The sequence below is a fragment of the Ursus maritimus genome, unplaced genomic scaffold, assembly GCF_017311325.1.
Source record: "Ursus maritimus isolate PB19 unplaced genomic scaffold, ASM1731132v1 scaffold_29, whole genome shotgun sequence".
NCBI classification, from domain to species: domain Eukaryota; kingdom Metazoa; phylum Chordata; class Mammalia; order Carnivora; family Ursidae; genus Ursus; species Ursus maritimus.
This window is the reverse complement of record NW_024425452.1, coordinates 30,737,269-30,756,563: the sequence shown is the minus strand read 5'-3', so window position 1 is coordinate 30,756,563 and position 19,295 is coordinate 30,737,269. Positions and strand designations below refer to the sequence as shown.

The 19,295-nt window shown below is 37.6% G+C and overlaps 1 protein-coding gene across 1 annotated transcript in view; it reads right to left on the bottom strand.

Annotated features, from left to right (window-relative positions):
• Positions 1–235: 235 nt before the first annotated feature.
• Positions 236–19,295, bottom strand: part of SH3BGRL2 (SH3 domain binding glutamate rich protein like 2) — a 59,196-nt gene continuing 40,136 nt past the window's right edge. Inside the window, exons 3-4 of the mRNA XM_040643694.1 lie at positions 7,393–7,473; positions 236–4,400 (exon numbers count right to left, since the gene is read on the bottom strand). Of these exons, the coding sequence (XP_040499628.1) occupies positions 4,389–4,400; positions 7,393–7,473 (93 nt within the window). The 3' untranslated portion in view covers positions 236–4,388. The remainder of the gene's footprint in view (positions 4,401–7,392; positions 7,474–19,295) is intronic.

Genomic DNA, 19,295 nt, shown 5'->3' with positions numbered 1-19,295 from the left:
CAAGGTATACAACCAGTCTTTGTTATGTGCACCAGAAGTCATATAAAAGAATGTTCATAGCAACACTGCCTTTTTCTATTTCAAAGAAAGTTGCAGTTCAATATCCAGGGACAAGAGAAGGGAAAGGCTGTGATACAGTCATACAACGAAGTAATACTTAGCAGTGAAAATAAACCAGGACACTTGTTACAAAATGATAGTGCCCAACTGCAATGAACATAAAGTGACAGAAGGATACAGTTTAATGCCATTTATTATTATTTAAAGTACATATAATAAAGGAGGTAAAATGATAAAGGAGAGAAAGGCTATGATCCACAGAGTTCAGAAAAGGGGCTCCCACTCTCAAACAGGGATGGGAGAGGGTCAGAGAAGAGCACACAGTGCCTCAAAGGAAAGGCAATGAGCTGGTGGCAGGCACACAGGGGTTTATTACTCTTTATATTTTAGTGTGTGTGTGTATATATATATGCGTATATATTCCATTGCATGAAATAATTTTAAAACCTGGAAGAAGATTACACATAACATTTCTTCGGATGATGAACGGAGCGCCACGAACTGACCTCAACTGTATCATTCATCACTCGGCAGTAACTGCTGCTCTTGAGTCTGTTTTTCTCCTCCTTTAGGGTGGAGACTATTGTCCTGCTCAGATAGTACCCATCGCATTCCAGGGGCTCAACACATGCTGATTGAAAGAATGACCAAACCAACCTGACCTGCATTTCTAGAAGAACTAGGAAAACTGAAAATCTGAGGTGTAAGTGGATGTGATTACCTGGCTCATTTGGTTTCACAATTTAGCACTTTTCCTTCAACTTACAGCCTGTTCTCTTTTATATCCTCCTTCGCCCTCCTTCTGTCTTGATTGTTTAAGGTCTGAAATAGTTCAATGATGAGATCAGCCTCAGACTCTGCTTTCAGAAATGTCTTCTCCTGCTTTCAGAGAGGGCTGCTTCAAAGGGGGGCCCTGCTATTTAAGGGTGGCAGCTACACTGTACTTGGTTTTTTGCACCCAATTAAGGGAACAAATCCACCAGCCCGTGGCTTCAGTGTACTCAGGAAACTACAGTCATCTATTGGAACCAACCAAGGGAATAAGAGATTTAATGTGTCCTTGGTCCTGGTCACTGCCTGAGAGGATTCTGTGATCACCTCCCAACACACATACACACAGGACCACATACATGTTTGTCTCCTCGAATGGTCAAATGATCCATCCGCATTTTTACAACTCATGTGCAGCACTGAGGTATGAGGTTCATCAACGGGAGTACAAGGATAACATCCCAACTAACAGGAAGGTTTCAACCAAACACAGAACTAAAATTAGAAAAGGTATAAGAAATGGGAGGGAACAGACACTCCATTTTCAGAATATGTGTTTTCTGGAATTTATTTCTCTTTAATGCTGAATATAGAATCTGAGATTTCACTAGTGCCTTTAGAGACAAACGCACACACACTGAAATCTAAAAACAATAATTATGCAGATCAGAGTGGCCCTGACACCTAAGAAATGCTGTTAAAGTATTTCTAGAAAAAGCAAAACCCTATATAGCAAAATCAAATTAAAAAAAAAAAAAAAAAAAGAAAGAGGCTTTGGTACCTTTCAAAAACAGAAGACAAAAACAAATTTAGTTCATTTTTAAATTCATGTAATACAAAAATAGCTAGGTGTTTGAAGGAATCTATAAAACAGAAACAAATCTAAAATATGTCAGAGTCAGAGAGAGAGAAAAAAAATCTTCCTTTTCTCCTCTTTGATTTTAATAGAACACCAGAATTAGGAAAAATAAGTATTTCCCCAACTAAATTTTCTTTTGGTCTGCATATACCTAGCAGGATGGCACTATGTATTTTACCTAATTTTAAACTAGCATCGTTTTATTTTTAGCAGCAGATGTCCTTTGTCCCAATAAGCCTACTACAAGAATAAAAATTCTGAAACACCTTTGATATTACATCTACATCTGCAACTCCCACCTATTTCTTTCCTAGGTTTTTAAGACTCTGAATATTCAAATCTAAAGGCAGCTAGTTAAAGAAGGGAACAGGAAATCACTACACATTTGGAATTTAGCTGGTAAAACAGTACAAGGAAAGAGACGATATTCTCTGAACACGTGGTCCCAGAGAGCAATCCGTCAGTACTCTGCAGAGCCTGGCTACTGCAGCAAATGCTACACAGTGTGCTCCCACCTCCCTCCTAGCAAGTACAGGACCAGCCCGGGCTGGTCTCTCCTATTTCTACGCTGATTTAAAAATAATAATAATAATAATAATAATAATAATAACAATAATGAGGTGAGGGGAAGACGACGTGTGACCGGTAGCAATTCAGCAATACCATCCATCTAGTCTGTTTAAGAGAACCATTCTGGTCCTCCTATAACCACAGTACTGCAAAAGTTTTAGGACGAACAAAGCTGAGTAGCTGTCTTTGTTTAGCAAGTATCATGTTGATTCCACAACCCCAGAAATTAACTTGCAAGGCCTCAATCTTACCAAGTTGGTTCTTGGCGCTCATTGGCAAGAGCAGACTAAATGTAAGTTAGATCACTGTAGCATTAAGCTTTTAAAAACTGTTGTACCTGCAAAACTCTAAGTCTTATCAGAAGACACATTTACTCAAACACAATATCCAGTTCAAAAAAAAAAAAGTTTCCTGGATAGTCCCTGGGATTTATCAAATGGAATTTGACCTGGATCTTATTTAATGCCAACTAAGCAGTAATACCCATGATTTCACAACAGCTTTCCTTGGAGAGAAAATTGTGGCTCATGTATTTGTTCCAGTCAAGAACTCCGGCATGCTCTTCTTCTGGTTGTAGTCCTGGGCTGCAAATCTCAGGCTGGGATTTCAGCGGTAGCATTCGACAAGTCTGTTAGAGTGGTCCACATTTAGTTAGTTGGAGGGTGAGAGAACACACGGGACAGGGCTTTCATTCTTAGGTCCTTTCAAGTTTTTACATCCTGCTCAGAATCTGAATGACAGGGCTAGCATCAGGATGCTAAGAACAGCAGAATATTTTAGGCAACCCTCTAAAAATTTATCGTATTCAAGACTATTTATGTTTGGCAACTAAAAACCCTACAGACCGTGAGCAGGGACAAGGATGGAGAAAAGCAGCCTCTGCCCAAAGGAAGTCGACACGTTCAGCATCTGCTCCAAAGGGAGGAGAGAGTCTACATGCCAAGTACAATTCAGAGCTATTCTGACAGCCCCTTTCTCATCTACACTGCTCGGAAAGCTCACTGGTATCCATATATGGAATGAGAACATGCATCTACATTACTCTGAAGAATCTGGGACTGTACATTGGCCAGAAATAGGAGCAAGCACTTAAGAGGTCCCGTGAAAAGCAACCGAGGAAAAAAATGAAATTGTACCCCAATATTAGTATCTTTTAGTATGCCTGATCAAGGCTCACAAAATATATCTAACCAAGATCTTCCTTTCTCAAAAAAAAATATAATCCATTCACAAAATAGAATAAGCAGCTGTTAGGGAAGCTGCTTTTAAAAATATGTTACTTGTGCATAAATAAGTTGCTAGAGCTGAAAATCCCTTCAGATAGGAGTCAGATCATTTCCCTATAAATTTACTATCTAATTAGTACACCTCCTAAAATATACCTTTTAAGCTGTCTTTTACATTTAAATGAAACTTTTCCCTTGCAAGAGATGAGGAAGCCTGTATTTTCCAAAATACCCACTATTTTTATCCCTGTAACTTGGTTCTGATCACACATTGTTGCGACAGTGATTTTTGGAAACATCTGTAGGATTTTGGAGGATTTATGGAAATAAGAGTGTCCATTACCAAAGGAGGCTAGAACATCTTTTTCTATAGGTGCTATTACAAACCCCTGGAAGAGTGACAGTTGTGACTTTTGCAGCAAAGATCTTCAGCCCTTCATCAACCAGCATTGCTTTTTTTTCTTTCTGATCAAAAGATTCTAATAGCCTGGCAAACTAATTTCAGTAGACAATCCAGGCTGCTTAAAGAGAGACAGGTCTGAGCAAACTGGCATCAAACACAACCTAGGGCACATCCAACATTTTCTCTCCAGTGGTGCCACCCACTTTATCTTTCTGTCACGAAGGAAGCACACCTGTAACAGGTTAGAGTACCTCCAGGTGAATGAGGCAACGGCAGGCAATTCTGAAAATAAGAAAAAACCACCACAGTCCTGATTTGGTTTAAAGCAATCATGCAATCCCATTATACCCATGTCTTCCAAAAACACCTTTTCCATGGCAAGCAAAGTTACTGATGATGCACGTGGCTTTAGTCACAGTGATGCATTAGGTAAGCAGGTGTGTGCTGAGTACCAGGGGGCGCTCCAAAATGCATCTCCGTTATCTTCCACTTGTCTTCTCTAAGGTTCTGCCTATTTATTAAAAAAAGAAGAAAAGGTCAGTTGTTGCCTTGGGTTGTCAAGAAAATTCACCCCGGCAATGATATTTGAAATGTCAGGAATGGAAATGTTGGGAATCACAATAAATCACCCCCATGTGATTGATGACAGCAAATCCTAGATTTCAGGATCAGCACCGATTTCAATCATACCCACCCACCTGCCAAATATAAAAGGGGAAAGGAAGCCACGTGTTCCAATGACTGTTGAGTTCCTCTCAGAGGCACTGTTCCACTTGTACCTAGGTGAGTGGGATGTGTGTGGGTACTTCACTTGGGGCCTGTGGAGGGCAACCAGAGGTGAAGAACAGCACCAGTGTGGCCAAAACTCTTGGTAAATAAGCTGCTGCCCCAATTCCCCAAGGGCCACCTTTGGCCCTCCTCCTAGGACAGCTCCATGTTTCAGCCACTAAACAGACACCTGCCATAGCGGGGGCTTCTGAGACATGCTCAAGCTAGCTCTGGCTGGTCAGTGCCCAGGATTTACTGGCTGTTATGTATTTTGAATATCACCCCTGATGGGGAGGGATCCCAAAGCAGAAACCTCTACTCCAGGCCCAGCTTTGAGTCTAATTAAACAACAAACTTGATGGTTTTCTACCTGAAAATTATTATATCCTTTTCTCTTAGGTATGTACCATGGTGGGTTGGCTTCTACTGGCTCCAACCAGCCAAAGGAGGAAGTGGGCTCCCCTAGGGTTTCCATACTTTCAATTTCTTGAGAACAGTGAGAAATCTGTATTTTAAATATTAGCAACACATTTAAATTCTTTTCAAAGTTCTGTTCAGGACAGACGCATCCAGAGCCAATGTGGCCTATAGGCCACCATTTTGTGACCTCTTACCTTCCTCTGCCCTGTCCATTTTTGAGAACTGCCCGGAGTCTACCTTATACCTGGGCCTGTTGGGCTTGTGAATGTTCTGTTCCTACCATCCTTCTACTCTCTCCTCACTGTGTAAGAGCAATTACAGATGCTAATGGTGTTTCATATGTTCCTTGGCAGGCTTTCTAGCCCTATTGTTTATGTACGCATACTGCAAAGAGGGAGGGAAAGGAAGGAGAAAAGGGGGCTTCCAACTTTTAGTACATTGTGCCTGTGAATGCTCTGTCTAGACTGCTGAGTGTGGACTGAGTGTGTATTACTACCAAGGTAAAAAAATAAACAAGTAGGAAGGGGAGAGAAGCTGAATTGCTCTTAATCATATTTTCACTTCTCTCCTATGCAAACTGTGAGTTGCTATGAACCCTTAAGGCCCTGAATGATTCACAAGAGAGGGCTGCACAAACACTGCCCCGTGGACTTCCACTCTGGTTCCATGTGCTCCTGGTCACGTGACTGAGCTGGAATACGGTGGGGTTGCCCAGAGCCGTTAATGCCTTTGGAATGGTCCACTGAAATCAAGTAGTTGTCAATGGCATCAGAAGACCAACTTCAATATTGTGACCACAAGTCATGTAAAAATGCATATTTTATAGATTATAGGCTTCCTGGGAAATTTATGAGAGAATAAATATTTTTAAAGAGTAAAAAAATCAGCCTTCAGAGTCTCTAAGGAATCTACATCCTCAGGGAAAAATGAGAACAAAGACGGCAAGCACACAGTACTTTTTTTTTTATAAGGTTTTTGCATAGATAATGATGTCCACTAGATTTATGCATCCTTTAGATTACTCCCACCCATGTTTTTTTTCCAGGTCTTTGAAGATAAATCTGGATTGTTTAATATCTTTGGATGAAATATGTTACAAAAATACTACAATTTTCCTAACAAGTATTCCAATGTTCCATCTTTATAAAAATAGTTTTAAGAACCTTTAAATATTATATGTGTGGGTTTTGCACTGTTTAAAACATATGCATGGAAACCACCCACAACCATCTGTGGACTTAGTAATGTAAAAGCAAAGCAAGATTTCACATCAGCTCTGAACTGTGGGTGCTGGTGTGTAATTTATATTATTGATAGTCTCTGCTTTGCTCCCATAGGTGTTCCAGAAATGGTACAGATCCTGGGTAGCCGCAAAAGACCTATTGCTTACAGACATCAAAGTACCCAGTAATGTACTTTCATTTCAATGCAGTGTTAAAAATAGACACTTTAGAGTTCAGTCTCAATTTGAAATATAGTCAAAACCTCAACTGCTTTGTATATAAAGATTGCAAGAAAATACACCCAAAAGGTTAATACACTTATTATCTCTGGGTGGTGGAATAATAGGTGATTTTTATTTTCTACTCTACACTTTTGTATTTTCCTAAATGAACCTTTCCTAAATGAGGCTACTTTCCTAATCAGAATAAAATAGTATTTTTTAAAGGGAGAAATAATCAAAATATTACCTTATTTAATAAAGAAATGCTATTTTTTGTTTTGAAAGTGAATCTATATGCTTCACAAAGTTATAATAATATATACAACTTCTGGTCTAAATATTAGAAAAGCTTGAGCTTTTTACATTCCATCAAAGATCTATGACATAATAAAGTAGCTTCAAAAAACATTTTGATTTAATTTAGGAAGTGTAGTGTTTTTTTCAAGGTTGACCATTTATTATTACAGACCATCTCCCTTCCAATGTAAAGGAGTTAAATATGCTAAAAACCTTAAAGATATGGCTTTGATTCTGCTATTTCAAAAAATGTAAAGTAATATAAACTTGTACTTTAAAATAGAAAGCACTTACTATCTTAAATTCTTCTTGGAAGAAGGGGTATAGATTATCAATAAAATAAATGGTAGATAAAAATATACTCTAATATACAACAATTGAAAATTGGAGGACAAAAAATACCTGGGTTGCTTCGTGTGTTTTTATGCTCAGCAGTCCCTGACTGTGCATTTGAGCAAGAGAAAAAATTTAAAAATTTAGGAGACTACAGATGCATTCCTCTAACACCTTCAGTCTCAACCTGTAGAGACAATTCAAGAAAGATGAATTTTAAAACAAGAAAAGATTTACCTACCTTTGATGCCAACCGTGGTTTCAGGCCTAAGAATGAATAGACTGTGTTGCTTTCCTTTGCTTCAAAAAAACTGTCATAATCCTAGAAAAAAGAGGAAGAGAAAAGAAAAAAAAGCAAATAATTATCAGTATTTGGTGCTTTTGAAAAATTCTTTATGGAAACGAAAAAATCCACCATTACTCCATGCAGGCCAGGGAAGGGCTACATAAATCTACTGGATTTGCTCTGCTTGAGCATAAAAATTTCTCTGAGTATGACGATGGGTGTACCATGTTTTTAATGCAAGACCCGTGATAGGATTAAAATGTAAAACACTGACAACACAAGTGAAATCAAAACACGTTCCCTTTCCCTCTTGTGCCAAACTAACATTTATTTGTGTTAAATCACTCTGATCAAAGATTTTACTTCTTGTGCTTCAATATGAAAGGCTGACTGCCAATTCCATTCTTGATATTTTGTTATCTAGGGCTTTAAAAAAAAATCACTGGGTAAACAGAGAGCCATAAAGGTCTCCATGTGTCAGTGCAAGTGCTTCTATTCTGCTTTTGAAGTTTTCCACATTCTTTCAGACTATGTCTTCAGAGAGAATAAAAAGATCAAATAAAACCTAGAGGAAACTATATCCTCTGTAACATTTATCTTTGCCTCAGACACAGAATCATTTTTCTCTTCCTACTTTCACAAGAGAAACCAACAAAGAATTCTGGTCAATGTGTTCATCAATTGTTCCTTTTCAAACGTTTGCATAAATATAATATATGGTTTCTAAGTTGATGTAAAGCAGTCTTAAAATTTGGTAGAAGTCATCCTTTGATAACTTTATCGAAGGATATATGTAAGCACACAATGATCAGAATCATCGTAGCCATTTGCTCTGCGCTAGGTGCCTTATAATCAGTACTTTGTTTAAACCCCACCATAGACCATCAGGTTGGAGACTGGCTCAGAGCAAAGAAATATTTTGTCCAAGTTTGACAGGCTATCCATGAAAGAGCTGAGATTTGGGGCCAATTCTCACTGACACTGAAATCAATGTGGTTTTGGACTCTGTGATTCTTCTTGGCCAAGAGGAAACAAGGGATGGGGTACCCTGTATATCAGAGTCACTGAGGCCTAATGAATCCACTGCTGAGCTGAGCCAATGGCATCACAAGTATTTTTGAAATCTGTCTAGGAATCTAAATGAGAGTCCATTACTTAGAGAATGGAGATTTGCTTCTTGCAAAGGATGCCTCAATGATGAAAAAATCTTTGAATTATTTCACTCTGTATAGAGACTCTCTTGTTCAAATGCTTTAGTAAGTTGAGTCTCATGTGGTTTTGAAGGTAGCTTGATTTTAATTCACAATCATCTCAGCCTCAGGCCTTCCACTTGGGCTCCTTCTGTAGATCTTCAGGTGGTCGCTCCCTCTGCAATTTAGGAGCAGGCCTACTACAGTGCACTGCCAAAGAGAGCCTTCCTTGACATGACAAGAAGGAGCAATCCATCTGAAAAGGGAGGCTCAGCAAAAAAACCTACTTCAAAAATGGCATTCTCAGCTGAAATCTGAAGGGGGAGAAGAGGTGACCAAGTGAAGGGGTGGGACAGGGGCATTCAGGACAGGGAACAGCACTGATGAAGAGTGAAGCTGGCAAATCTGACAGGGACAAGCACATGCTAGACTGTGTAAAACCAAGAAAAAGATTTTGAGTTTTATCTTAAGTACAAAAGGAAATCATGTATGGGTTCTGAGCAAGGGAGCAGAATGATTTACTTTCCTTTAAGAAAATAGCTAAGTTAGGGGCGCCTGGGTGGCTTGGTAGGTTAAGCATCTGACTCCTGATTTTGGCTCAGGTCTTGATCTCAGGGTCCCGGGATTGAGCCCCACATTGCACTCCATGCTCAGCAGGGAGTCTGCTGGAGAGTCTCTCTCTTGCCCTCTGCCCCGCCCCCCACTCGCGTGCACACTCTCTAAATAAATGGATAAAATCTGTAAAGAAAAAAAAAAGAAAGACAATAGCTAAGTTAACTGTGTGGAGACTGGCTCAGAGACAGGCCAGCAAGAAGGAAAGCAGGGAGAAAAGTCAAAAGAGTATCGTGGTAATCCAGGTAAGATGGTGGCAGCCTGACTCCGACCAATGATAATGGAGACAGAGAAAAGTGGACAGACTGGAGATAGATTTTGGAGGAAGAATTGATCATATCAACTGTGGAACTGGGGGAGGGGGTTAGGGAGAATTAAGGCTTAAGGCAGCTCTGACCTTTGTGACTTGACAGGAAAGACCAGAGAAAAAGCAGATGTGAGAGAAAGGCTGAAGCTGTTTCAAAGTGTTCAGTCTGAGCAACGGTATGAGACATCCAAGTGAAGAAGATACCGACTGGGCAGCTGGAGGTTTCTAGGGACGCCAGGGTACCACAGACTGCAGAGAATTTTATGGAAAAGTTTACAATCTTTTATAAGAAAAACTATGTCACAAATAATACAGGTCTAACAGAACTTAGGCAAAATCCCATGAACTGAAAATGTTGTTACAAATGTTCTTTGTAACAAAGGTATTTTCAAATACTTGCGTACCATTTCACTGATCTGGGTTCAAGAAATAGTCCTGTTCAATGCGTACTTTCTCTGCCTTTAACATCACTACGGCTAGGAGGCTTCTTACCTGAATATTGAACTGGATTCTTCCACCAGTTTAAAAATTGTCACTTCAGGTAATTAACTCCTTTCAAAGCGACAAATATAAGATTTGGTAATTAACTTTAAAAGCAGAATAATTTAAAGCCAATAATTTTTAAAAGTGAATGTTAGAATAGTACCTGACAGGCACCAGGGTACCAGTATTTGTCAAGTGGATGAACGAGTTGTGTTTGCTAATTAATGACTGATGTGTCACGTTTTAGGAATCTCATGCTAGTAACATAATTTGAATGAATCCCACTCTACTATGGATTCTTAAGAATTATGTAAAAAATTTACTTTCTGATATTTAAAAGTCTGATGAATCTCAAAGTGTAAAATGTTTTAAGTTATTTTTTTGTCATATTTAGGCAAAGAGTAGGTGGTTGATAAATTAAACTCTAGGATTTCTTATTAGTTAATACCTCCTTTTAGAGATAATAAATTAAATAGTATGATTGAAATAATTCAAGAGTAAAATAGTATTAGAAAATTTTAAATCACCTCCTATTAAGATGTAAGTTCTTAAGGCCTTAGGCATCCCCCGATAAAAGAGAAAGATCTGCTTTCTTATCAAATTCATTTCACTTCTCAGGCTTCTATTTTTAAAAATATATTAAGGTTTGTACTGCAAAAGTTAAAAGTATTGTATTTTTAAAACTCACTATAAAGCTTCAAAATAGGCTTGCTGAATTCCTTATAGTCAAAGACACTCTCTCCGAAGTGTCTGTAAATACCCATCTGCAAATTACACATTTCAGCACAACCGACCTCCTGTAACTATACAATATAATGATCAGTTAATATCACCTTTGGAGAAGGGTACAAATACACAAAGCATATTCAAGATAAAATTGCCCAGTTTCAGAAGCTGGTACATTTTTATTACACAAAAGACAAAAGATGAAAACTCACTTTGTTTCTAGTGCTATGAAAAGAGAAATTTCTGGACTATATATGTATCAACATAACTGAGCACTATTACTAATGAAACATCTAAATGCTTCAATATTAAGAAAAATAAAGCAAGCTAAACAGCTGTTAAAATGGGGGGAAAAAGCTTCTATCACCTATACTTCTGTTTGCGTTCAAGTGAAAACCAATGTCAGAAAATTTATAAGCTCATGATAAAATCTCCAACAGGTGACGTGCACAATAGCCTTATTCTTCCACAGAGCTCACTTAAGTACATTACCCATACACCACGATTAGACTATTATGGACTAGACAAGTGTTTGAGACAAAGACCTTAAAGTTCTTTGCCCTTTTAGTGCTCCCTAGGAGAACAGTGAGGAAAACCCACAGCAGCCACGCCGCTAAGCTGTACGGCTTCCCACGCTAAGTCAATGACAATTAAGTGACAGACCCATATTATTTCTACATGCCAAGGGCATATCCAAACAGAAGACGGTGGGGGATAAAAACAATACATGGCTTATAAGGAAATGGTGGCAGCAATCGGTTCTAATGGAGCCAAAGCAAATTTGGTTTACCCAAAAGAAGGAAAAAAAATTGTTTAAATTGTTTCAAAGACGACCAGCGTTACTGCTGCTGCAGCTGAAAATGGGCAGAGGCTCCTTCTTAAAATTTTTCAAGCCTGAGGGTAGTCTCTGAGCAGAATAACTTGATTTAGTGGTTAAGGACCATGAATGCTATGTTCTATTTCATAGAATCTTGATACAGAAGGAAAGAATAGTTGACAGTTCCAATCCTGGTAGGGTATGTAAGATGTATTTGTCTGAAACAGCTTCATTCAGCAATTTCTGTGCCAGACACCAAAAATATGGGTAAGCCCAAAGCCGAGGATTTTAAATTCCTAATGCATGCTTAACATTTCTGACCACGCTGGTAGAAGATGGCAGAGCAAGCAAATACATCTACCCAAGCACCAAATCACATTGAAGGGGAAAAAAATTTTGCATTAAACATAGGAAAAGGAACCAGCAATAACATTTTAAGAACTACCCAGAGGAGTTAAGTGAAGAGGCTAAAATTAATTAAGAGAATCTCTTGGATATTGACATTTATGTCATTCTCCTTTAAGCCACAGAGATTTAGTAGAATGGGATAATACACCCTCCTCTATGCACACACAACTTAACAGCGCTATAGAGATGAGCATTTATAGTTTATAACAAAATAAATATTAACTGTTTATTATATTTTGTAATAGTTATTACAGTCACAGAGGAGAATGTAACATGTAAGCTTTAGCAATGCTCTGTGTGTGTGTGTGAGAGAGAGAGACAGAGAGAATCAACACGGGGGAGAAATGAGAGAAGCTATTAAGAATGCAGATTCCTCTTCATCTTTCAAAGAAAAACATGCTGTCTAAAGTTTTAAATCAAGGAATATAGGCACAGAATGGTGATAACGAAGAAAACTACAGCGCAGACCCTCACAGGAGAGACTATCTCTTGGGAGCCCAGGGGAGGGCACATATAAAGCAGGGCAGAAGAAAAGCGACTTTTCACTTTTGACCCTCCTTTATTGTCTTAATATTGATGGTATTAACATGGCCTTAGTGTTTTAACAGGTTTGTTTTCCTTTCATTAACTCTAACTGCATAAGGCTCAGAAAGAGAAACATTTTAACTGAAAGAAAACCTCGAATGTGGACCCTATTTAAGATACACTGTTAAACATGCAACTGGGGCAGCCTGAACCTGTCTGGAGGAAGGTTTTCAATATTCACGGCACAAGCCATCATTTTCATGAAAGACACGTTCCAGGGATTCATCACTGTAGAATACTGCAGCAAACATCTCAGTGAGGCGAAAATGGGAGATTAAACATTTATAGACAGAAGAATAAAAACTACGGTTATATAAAAGAGATAAAACCGCAAAGAATATCTAATTAAATTGTTATGCTTCTGGGCGTACAGCTGATCAGCAAGCGATAAGGAGGAATTTCTATCACCCCTTCCCCATCACTTGACTTCTTCCTTTCCTAATATCTGTGAGGATGTCATATAAGATTATTTACAGTAAAACATCTGAAGAAGATTCTCCTTGATTAAGTTATCTTTTAGACAGGAGGCCTTGGAATACAGATCTTCAAATTCAAATGAAGTTTCTTAAGAAAATTCTACCTGTGGGATAGGTGAGCTTCTAATAGAGGTGGTTTTCCAAATAGATTTCATTGTAAAATTTAGTTCAGTGAGCTTCCCCTTGAGACATTTGACTTTGACTTTTATTAATAAAATGGGAATGCAAATGCTCAGAATTTTGACAAGGCGGGACCCAACAGAACAGGTTAGCTACCTGCTCAGCTGAAAACATCTGTGTAGCTATTCACCCATTCATACAACCAATTTTTGGTAAGTATGTTCTGGGTTTCTAGCATTATGCAGAAACGAAGATAAATGTGCCACAGAGCCTACTGAGGTGAACACAAGGAACCTCAAAAGGGAAAGACATGAAAAAAAATTCTATGAGATAAAGGTCGTAATAGGAATGAGGCCCAGGTGTGCTGGGCCTAGGGGAGGGGCAGTGATAACCAGAGCCTTAGTTAGAGAAAGCTCAATAACAAGGCTCGTTTGAATTGAGTTCTGAGAGAGAAGTAGGGTGGAATTACAGAGGAGATAAGAATTACAGGATTTGGTAACCAAGGAAAATGAGTTTGGGGTAACTTTCAGGGCTTTGCCTTACTTATCATGTAGATGACATAGTCATTAAGCCTACATAAATAACATCCGTATTTTAGAGACAGAGCACAATCTCCCGTGGATAACGAAAATTTTAAACTTTAGCTTTCCTTTTTTCTTTTCCTTATTGACTCCAACAATCAGAGTTCTGGTAACACAAAATTACTGCCAGTCAGTCTTCAACATCAGTCAAAATTCTATCACTACATTCTACCCCATCCTGCCAGAGGACATACTTCATTTTCACGGAGGAGACTTGGAAAACAGCTAATCCTGGGTTTCTCAAATGTGACCACTAAAGAACTCCAGGAGGTAGAGGAAACAATGGACCTTCTAGATGGCCCCTCCTCTGAGCTAAGCATGGTTTGATATTTGTAAATGGTTAGAAAATAAAACAAAGAAAACCAAACAAAAAAGAAGATGTAGCAGAGAATTGGTGGTCCGAAAAGACTATTTACTAGGTGGCCCAACCCCTGATCTAGAACACTGGAGGATATTTTGAGGCAGCCCCTATAAAAGTGAAATTTCTTTGAAGCCTTGTTTAATCTTAAAAATTCATATAAATCAGGCATCCCACCCCATAACATATCAGTGTTTCTTTTGCTATTATGAAATATATTTTGCAATTGTACTCAAAATCTTCAAGCCAAATGCTGCTGGCAGATAGGTGGTCTTTACTCTATGACTTTAGGCACCCCTGAGCCCTGAAAAATTCAACTTTGGTTTTACCAGCAACACATATAATAATCATCTTGTTTTAACTTTTACTAGTTTTCATTTCACCAAATGATTTCTTCTTCACCTTGAACCCAGATTCTGGGGCCACCAACAATAGCCCTTCATATCTTGGTAACAGTACATCCCCAAATACTTTTGTTATTTGATAGAAAACTGATAAGGAAAGAAAGAAAGGTGACTCTAAGGAAAAGAAAAAGAATGGAACAGCTTAAATGAGAATGTATTTTATAAAATAACATTCAATTTAATGCATTCTTCAAAACAGCTTGCCAGTTGCAAACTATTATTTCAAGTGACTGGAAACAAACTCATAGCGAGGGAATGATTAAGTTAATTATAATAATCCACCCAAGGGAATAAGATGCAACTTCTAAAAAATAAGCTTATAATGACATGGAAACTATTTTTGTTAGAGAACAAAGCAGGGTACAAAATGGTATATATAATATGATAAATTATGATCAAAATATAATATATAATTATATAACATATAATACATCATATTATATGAAACATATATCATATTATATGATATATACAATATATCATATAATATCAAAAAATGTGATTTTAAAAATTTATAAATCAACTTGTAAGAAAAGAGAATGTGCATAGGCCAAATATTTGCAGTTGTATTTGAAAGGTAGTATTTACTGTTCCCTCTTTCTCATTCTCATTTTTCAAATATTCTCTACTTCCATATTCATTTTGGCGCTGGGGAAAAAAAGAAACAACAATAATAATGTTAGATAACCAATTCAGTATGAAAATCTCTTTAAATATCTCTAACAATTTCTTATGAGACTTCTGGCTGAAAATCATTTCTTGTATTTATGTGTGGATATATATACACATATATCTGGGTGCCCCCAGAATCTGGGTTCAAGATGAAGAACATATATATATATATATATGTTCAAATTCAATACATTCAAATTCAAATATATGGTTTTTTAAAAATAAAATCATATGTATGAATCAGGGATCTGAAAATTGATAATTAAGGGAGTTGGTTCTGCATGCTTCAAAAGATGCCCAAACACACTTAAAACGTATTATCCCAAGACAATCTTCTCAAAAGTCTTACATAAATACTGCACTTGGAAACAATACAACTACATACATTTAGGTGTTCTGTGGTGTGCTTCTGAGCCTCCACCAATGATTAGAAGACACTAATACATCTCCTTGTCTCCTTTGATGGGAAAGAAAGAATAGGAGAGGAGAGGCCACAAGGAACCATTCCTTGTCATTCAGCCTTTCTGCACTTCCTTGAGATTAATCTAACCCATCTCTAGTCTATTTTCAGGCTCCAATTAACCAAGGTAATATGGGGAAAGGCAGTCAGAGTTGGTCCCCAAATCATTACTTAAACCAAACTAGCCAACAGCTTTAATATAAACTTATTTGATTAGCAGTAGACCCAATGCTTAGGTACAAATTTAACATTCTACAAGTATCACCTAAAAGGAATAACAGTAATTCAATGGTTTTAAAATATAAACAATCTTATAAGTTGCCCCATGGAAAATGATCAAAATGGTTATTTTTCTACAAAAATATTCTGTCATCTATCAGTGAGCTGTCCTCTCTTCTTTATATGACAGGACTTACGTGAGTAACTCCAGCCACACATTCTACCTCATCCCATCTCTTCTCACCGTTGTCCAATGAGCAATTCTGAGTATTGGCATCCTTAGCCAAACCTGCACCAACTTGTCTTGACTATCTAAATGGTCACTATCTCTTCCCTTTTGATGGTTAATCCACAAACTGGTTAATATGAACCCAGATAAATGAAATTTGGTTGCATTGCTATTTCTAACTACCATTTTTTTTTAAATAAAAGAATTAATAAATTCAACAAAGTCAAAGGAACAAAAAAACAGCATATAAAGATCACTTGTTTCTCTGCAACCAAGAAAGGAATTTAAAAAGTAATTCTATTTATAACACCAAAAGAGTAAAACACTTAGGTATAAACCTAACTAAGGAGGTTAAAGACTGTACGTTAAAAACTACAAAACATTGCTGAAAGAAATGAACGGAGACACAAATCAATGGAAAGACATCCCATGTTCATGGATTGGAAGACCATCTAAAGCTATCTAAAGATTCAACATAATCCCTATCAAAATCCCAAGAACATTTTTTGCAAAAATAGGAAAAAAAAATACTAAATTTACATGGAATCTCAAGGCAACCTGAACAGCCCAAAACAAGTTTGAAAAAGAAGGATAAAGTTGGAGGACTCACATTTCCTTATTTCAAAACATGTTACAAAGCTACAGTAATCAAAACAGTGTGGTACTGGCATAAAGATAGATACATGGAGGGACGCCTGGGTGGCTCAGTTGGTTAAACGTCTGTCTTTGGCTCAGGTTATGATCCCAGGGTCATGGGATTGAGCTCCGCATTGGGCTCTCCCTCTTCCTGCCACTCTGCCTACTTGTGATCCTATTCTCTGTCAAATAAATAAATAAAATCTTAAAAAAAGAAAAATTTAGACACATGGACCCCATAACTGAATAGAGTCCAAAAAAAAAACCTCTCATATATATGATCAAATGATCTTCAACAAAGGTTCCCCAAGACCACTCAATGGTGAAAGGACAGTTTCTTCAACACATAGTACTAGGAAAACTAGATATCCACATGTAAATGAATGAAGTTGAACCCTTCTACCATATACAACAACTAACTAAAAATGAATTAAAGGCTAAATAAAAAACCCAAAGCTATAAAACTGCTAGAAGAAAACATAGGGGGGGAAAGCTTCATGACACTGTATTTGGCAAGTAATGATTTTTTGGATATGACTCCAAAAGCACAGTCAAAAAGCAAAAACAGACAAATGGGACTATATCAAATTTTAAAAACTTAGTTCATCAAAGAATAAATCAACAGAGTGAAAGGCAACCTAAGAGTAGGAGAAAATATTTGCAAATTAGATATCTGATTAGGGGTTAATATCCAGAATATACAAAGAACTCTTAAAGCTCAACAACAAAAAATCAAATAACCTGATTTAAAAATGGGCAAAGGACTTGAACAGACATTTCTTTAAAAATGATATACAAATGGACAATAGGTGCATGAACTGCTCAACGTCACTAATCATCAGAGAAATGCACATCAAAATCACAATGAGATACCACCTCGCACCTATTAGGATGGCTGCTCTCAAGACAAGATAAAACCAAAAAAAAGAAAGAAAAAGAAAGAAAGAAAGAAAGAAAGAAAGAAAGAAAGAAAGAAAGAAAGAAAGAAAGAAAATAACAAGTATTGGTGGGGATATGGAAAAGTTGGAATCCTTGCATACTGTTGATGGGACTGTAAAATGGCACAACTGCTATGGAAAACAGTATGATGATGCTTCAAAAAATTAAAAATAGAACTACCATATAATGCAGCAATTCCACTTCTATGATATACCCAAAACAATTGAAAGTGGAATCTCAAAGAGATATTTGCAAACCCATGTTCAAAACAGTACCATTCACAACAGTCAAGAGGTGGAAGAACCCAATCCATCAATGAATGTACAATGGAACACAATGGAAGCCTTAAAAAGAAATGAAATCTTGTCACATGCTTCAATGCTATAAGCTAAATGTTTGTATCCCCCCAAAATTCATATGTTGAAATCCTGATGCCCAAATACCTTTAGGAGACGATCAGGCCATGAGGGTAGAGCCCTCAAGGATAGGATTAATGCCCTTATATAAAAGCTCCCCTGTCCCCTTTCACCATATAAGGACACTTCCGGAAGTTGGCTGTCTGCAATCCAGAAGAGCGTCTTCATCAGAACTCAACCATGCTGTCATCCTGATCTTAGACTTCCAGCTTCCAGAACTGTGAGAAATAAATTTCTGTTGTTTGCAAAATACCCAGTCTGTGGCATTTTGTTACAGCAGCCTTGATGGACTAAGACACACAACAACATGGATGAACCTTGAGGATATTATGCTAAGTGAAATAAGCTAGTCACAAAAGGACATTGTACGATTTCACTTCCATGAGGTATCTAACATAGTCAAATTCATAGGTAGAAAGCAGAATGACTGTTATCAAGGTTGGGGGGAGGGGACAAATGGGAGTTGTTTAATGGGTATAGAGTTTCAGTTCTGCAAGATGAAAAAGTTCTGGATATCTGTTTTACAACAATGAATATACTTAACACTACTAAACTGTACACTTAAAAGTAAGATAGTAACTTTTACAACGTATGTTTTTATCAAACATTTTTTAAATAAAAAGTAAAATAAAATAAAAATATATTTTAAAAAATCCAAACTCCACCCCCCCCCCCCGAATAGGGAGGGAGAAAAGAAATGAAAAGGGAGTAAATACTTTCGTTTAGTGCATATGTAAGTATTTTCATTTCTGGTGCACTCCACACATGCCAGTTCCAGAGAGAGAGAACAAAATTTAAAACTTGAACATGGGGACCCTAAGCTTTCCAAAATCCAAATCAGACACTATAAAACCCATCAGGAAAGCCTAGGAATGGGGATGTTTACCTTTAGGTTACTCATTTCCAGAGAAGAATCTTGCTCATGGGAGGGATACTCCCAGAAAATAGCAAGAACAACAGGTCTGTGTAATTTGGGTTCTTGACTACAAACAACTGAAATGAACATTAGCAACTGAATAGGAAAGGAATTTGTGGCAGTAGAGTGGGAAGCTCTGAATCCACATTAAAGCTGGAGAACCAGTTTATAAGACAAATTTCTATGTCTGGGTAGCCAAGAATACTCCCAGGCCACACCCCAGGATCAGCCCCATTAGGACACCCGCCATGGCTATTCCTGACCCCAAGACCCCTGTCCAGCTGATCTGGTGTTGCTGCATTAT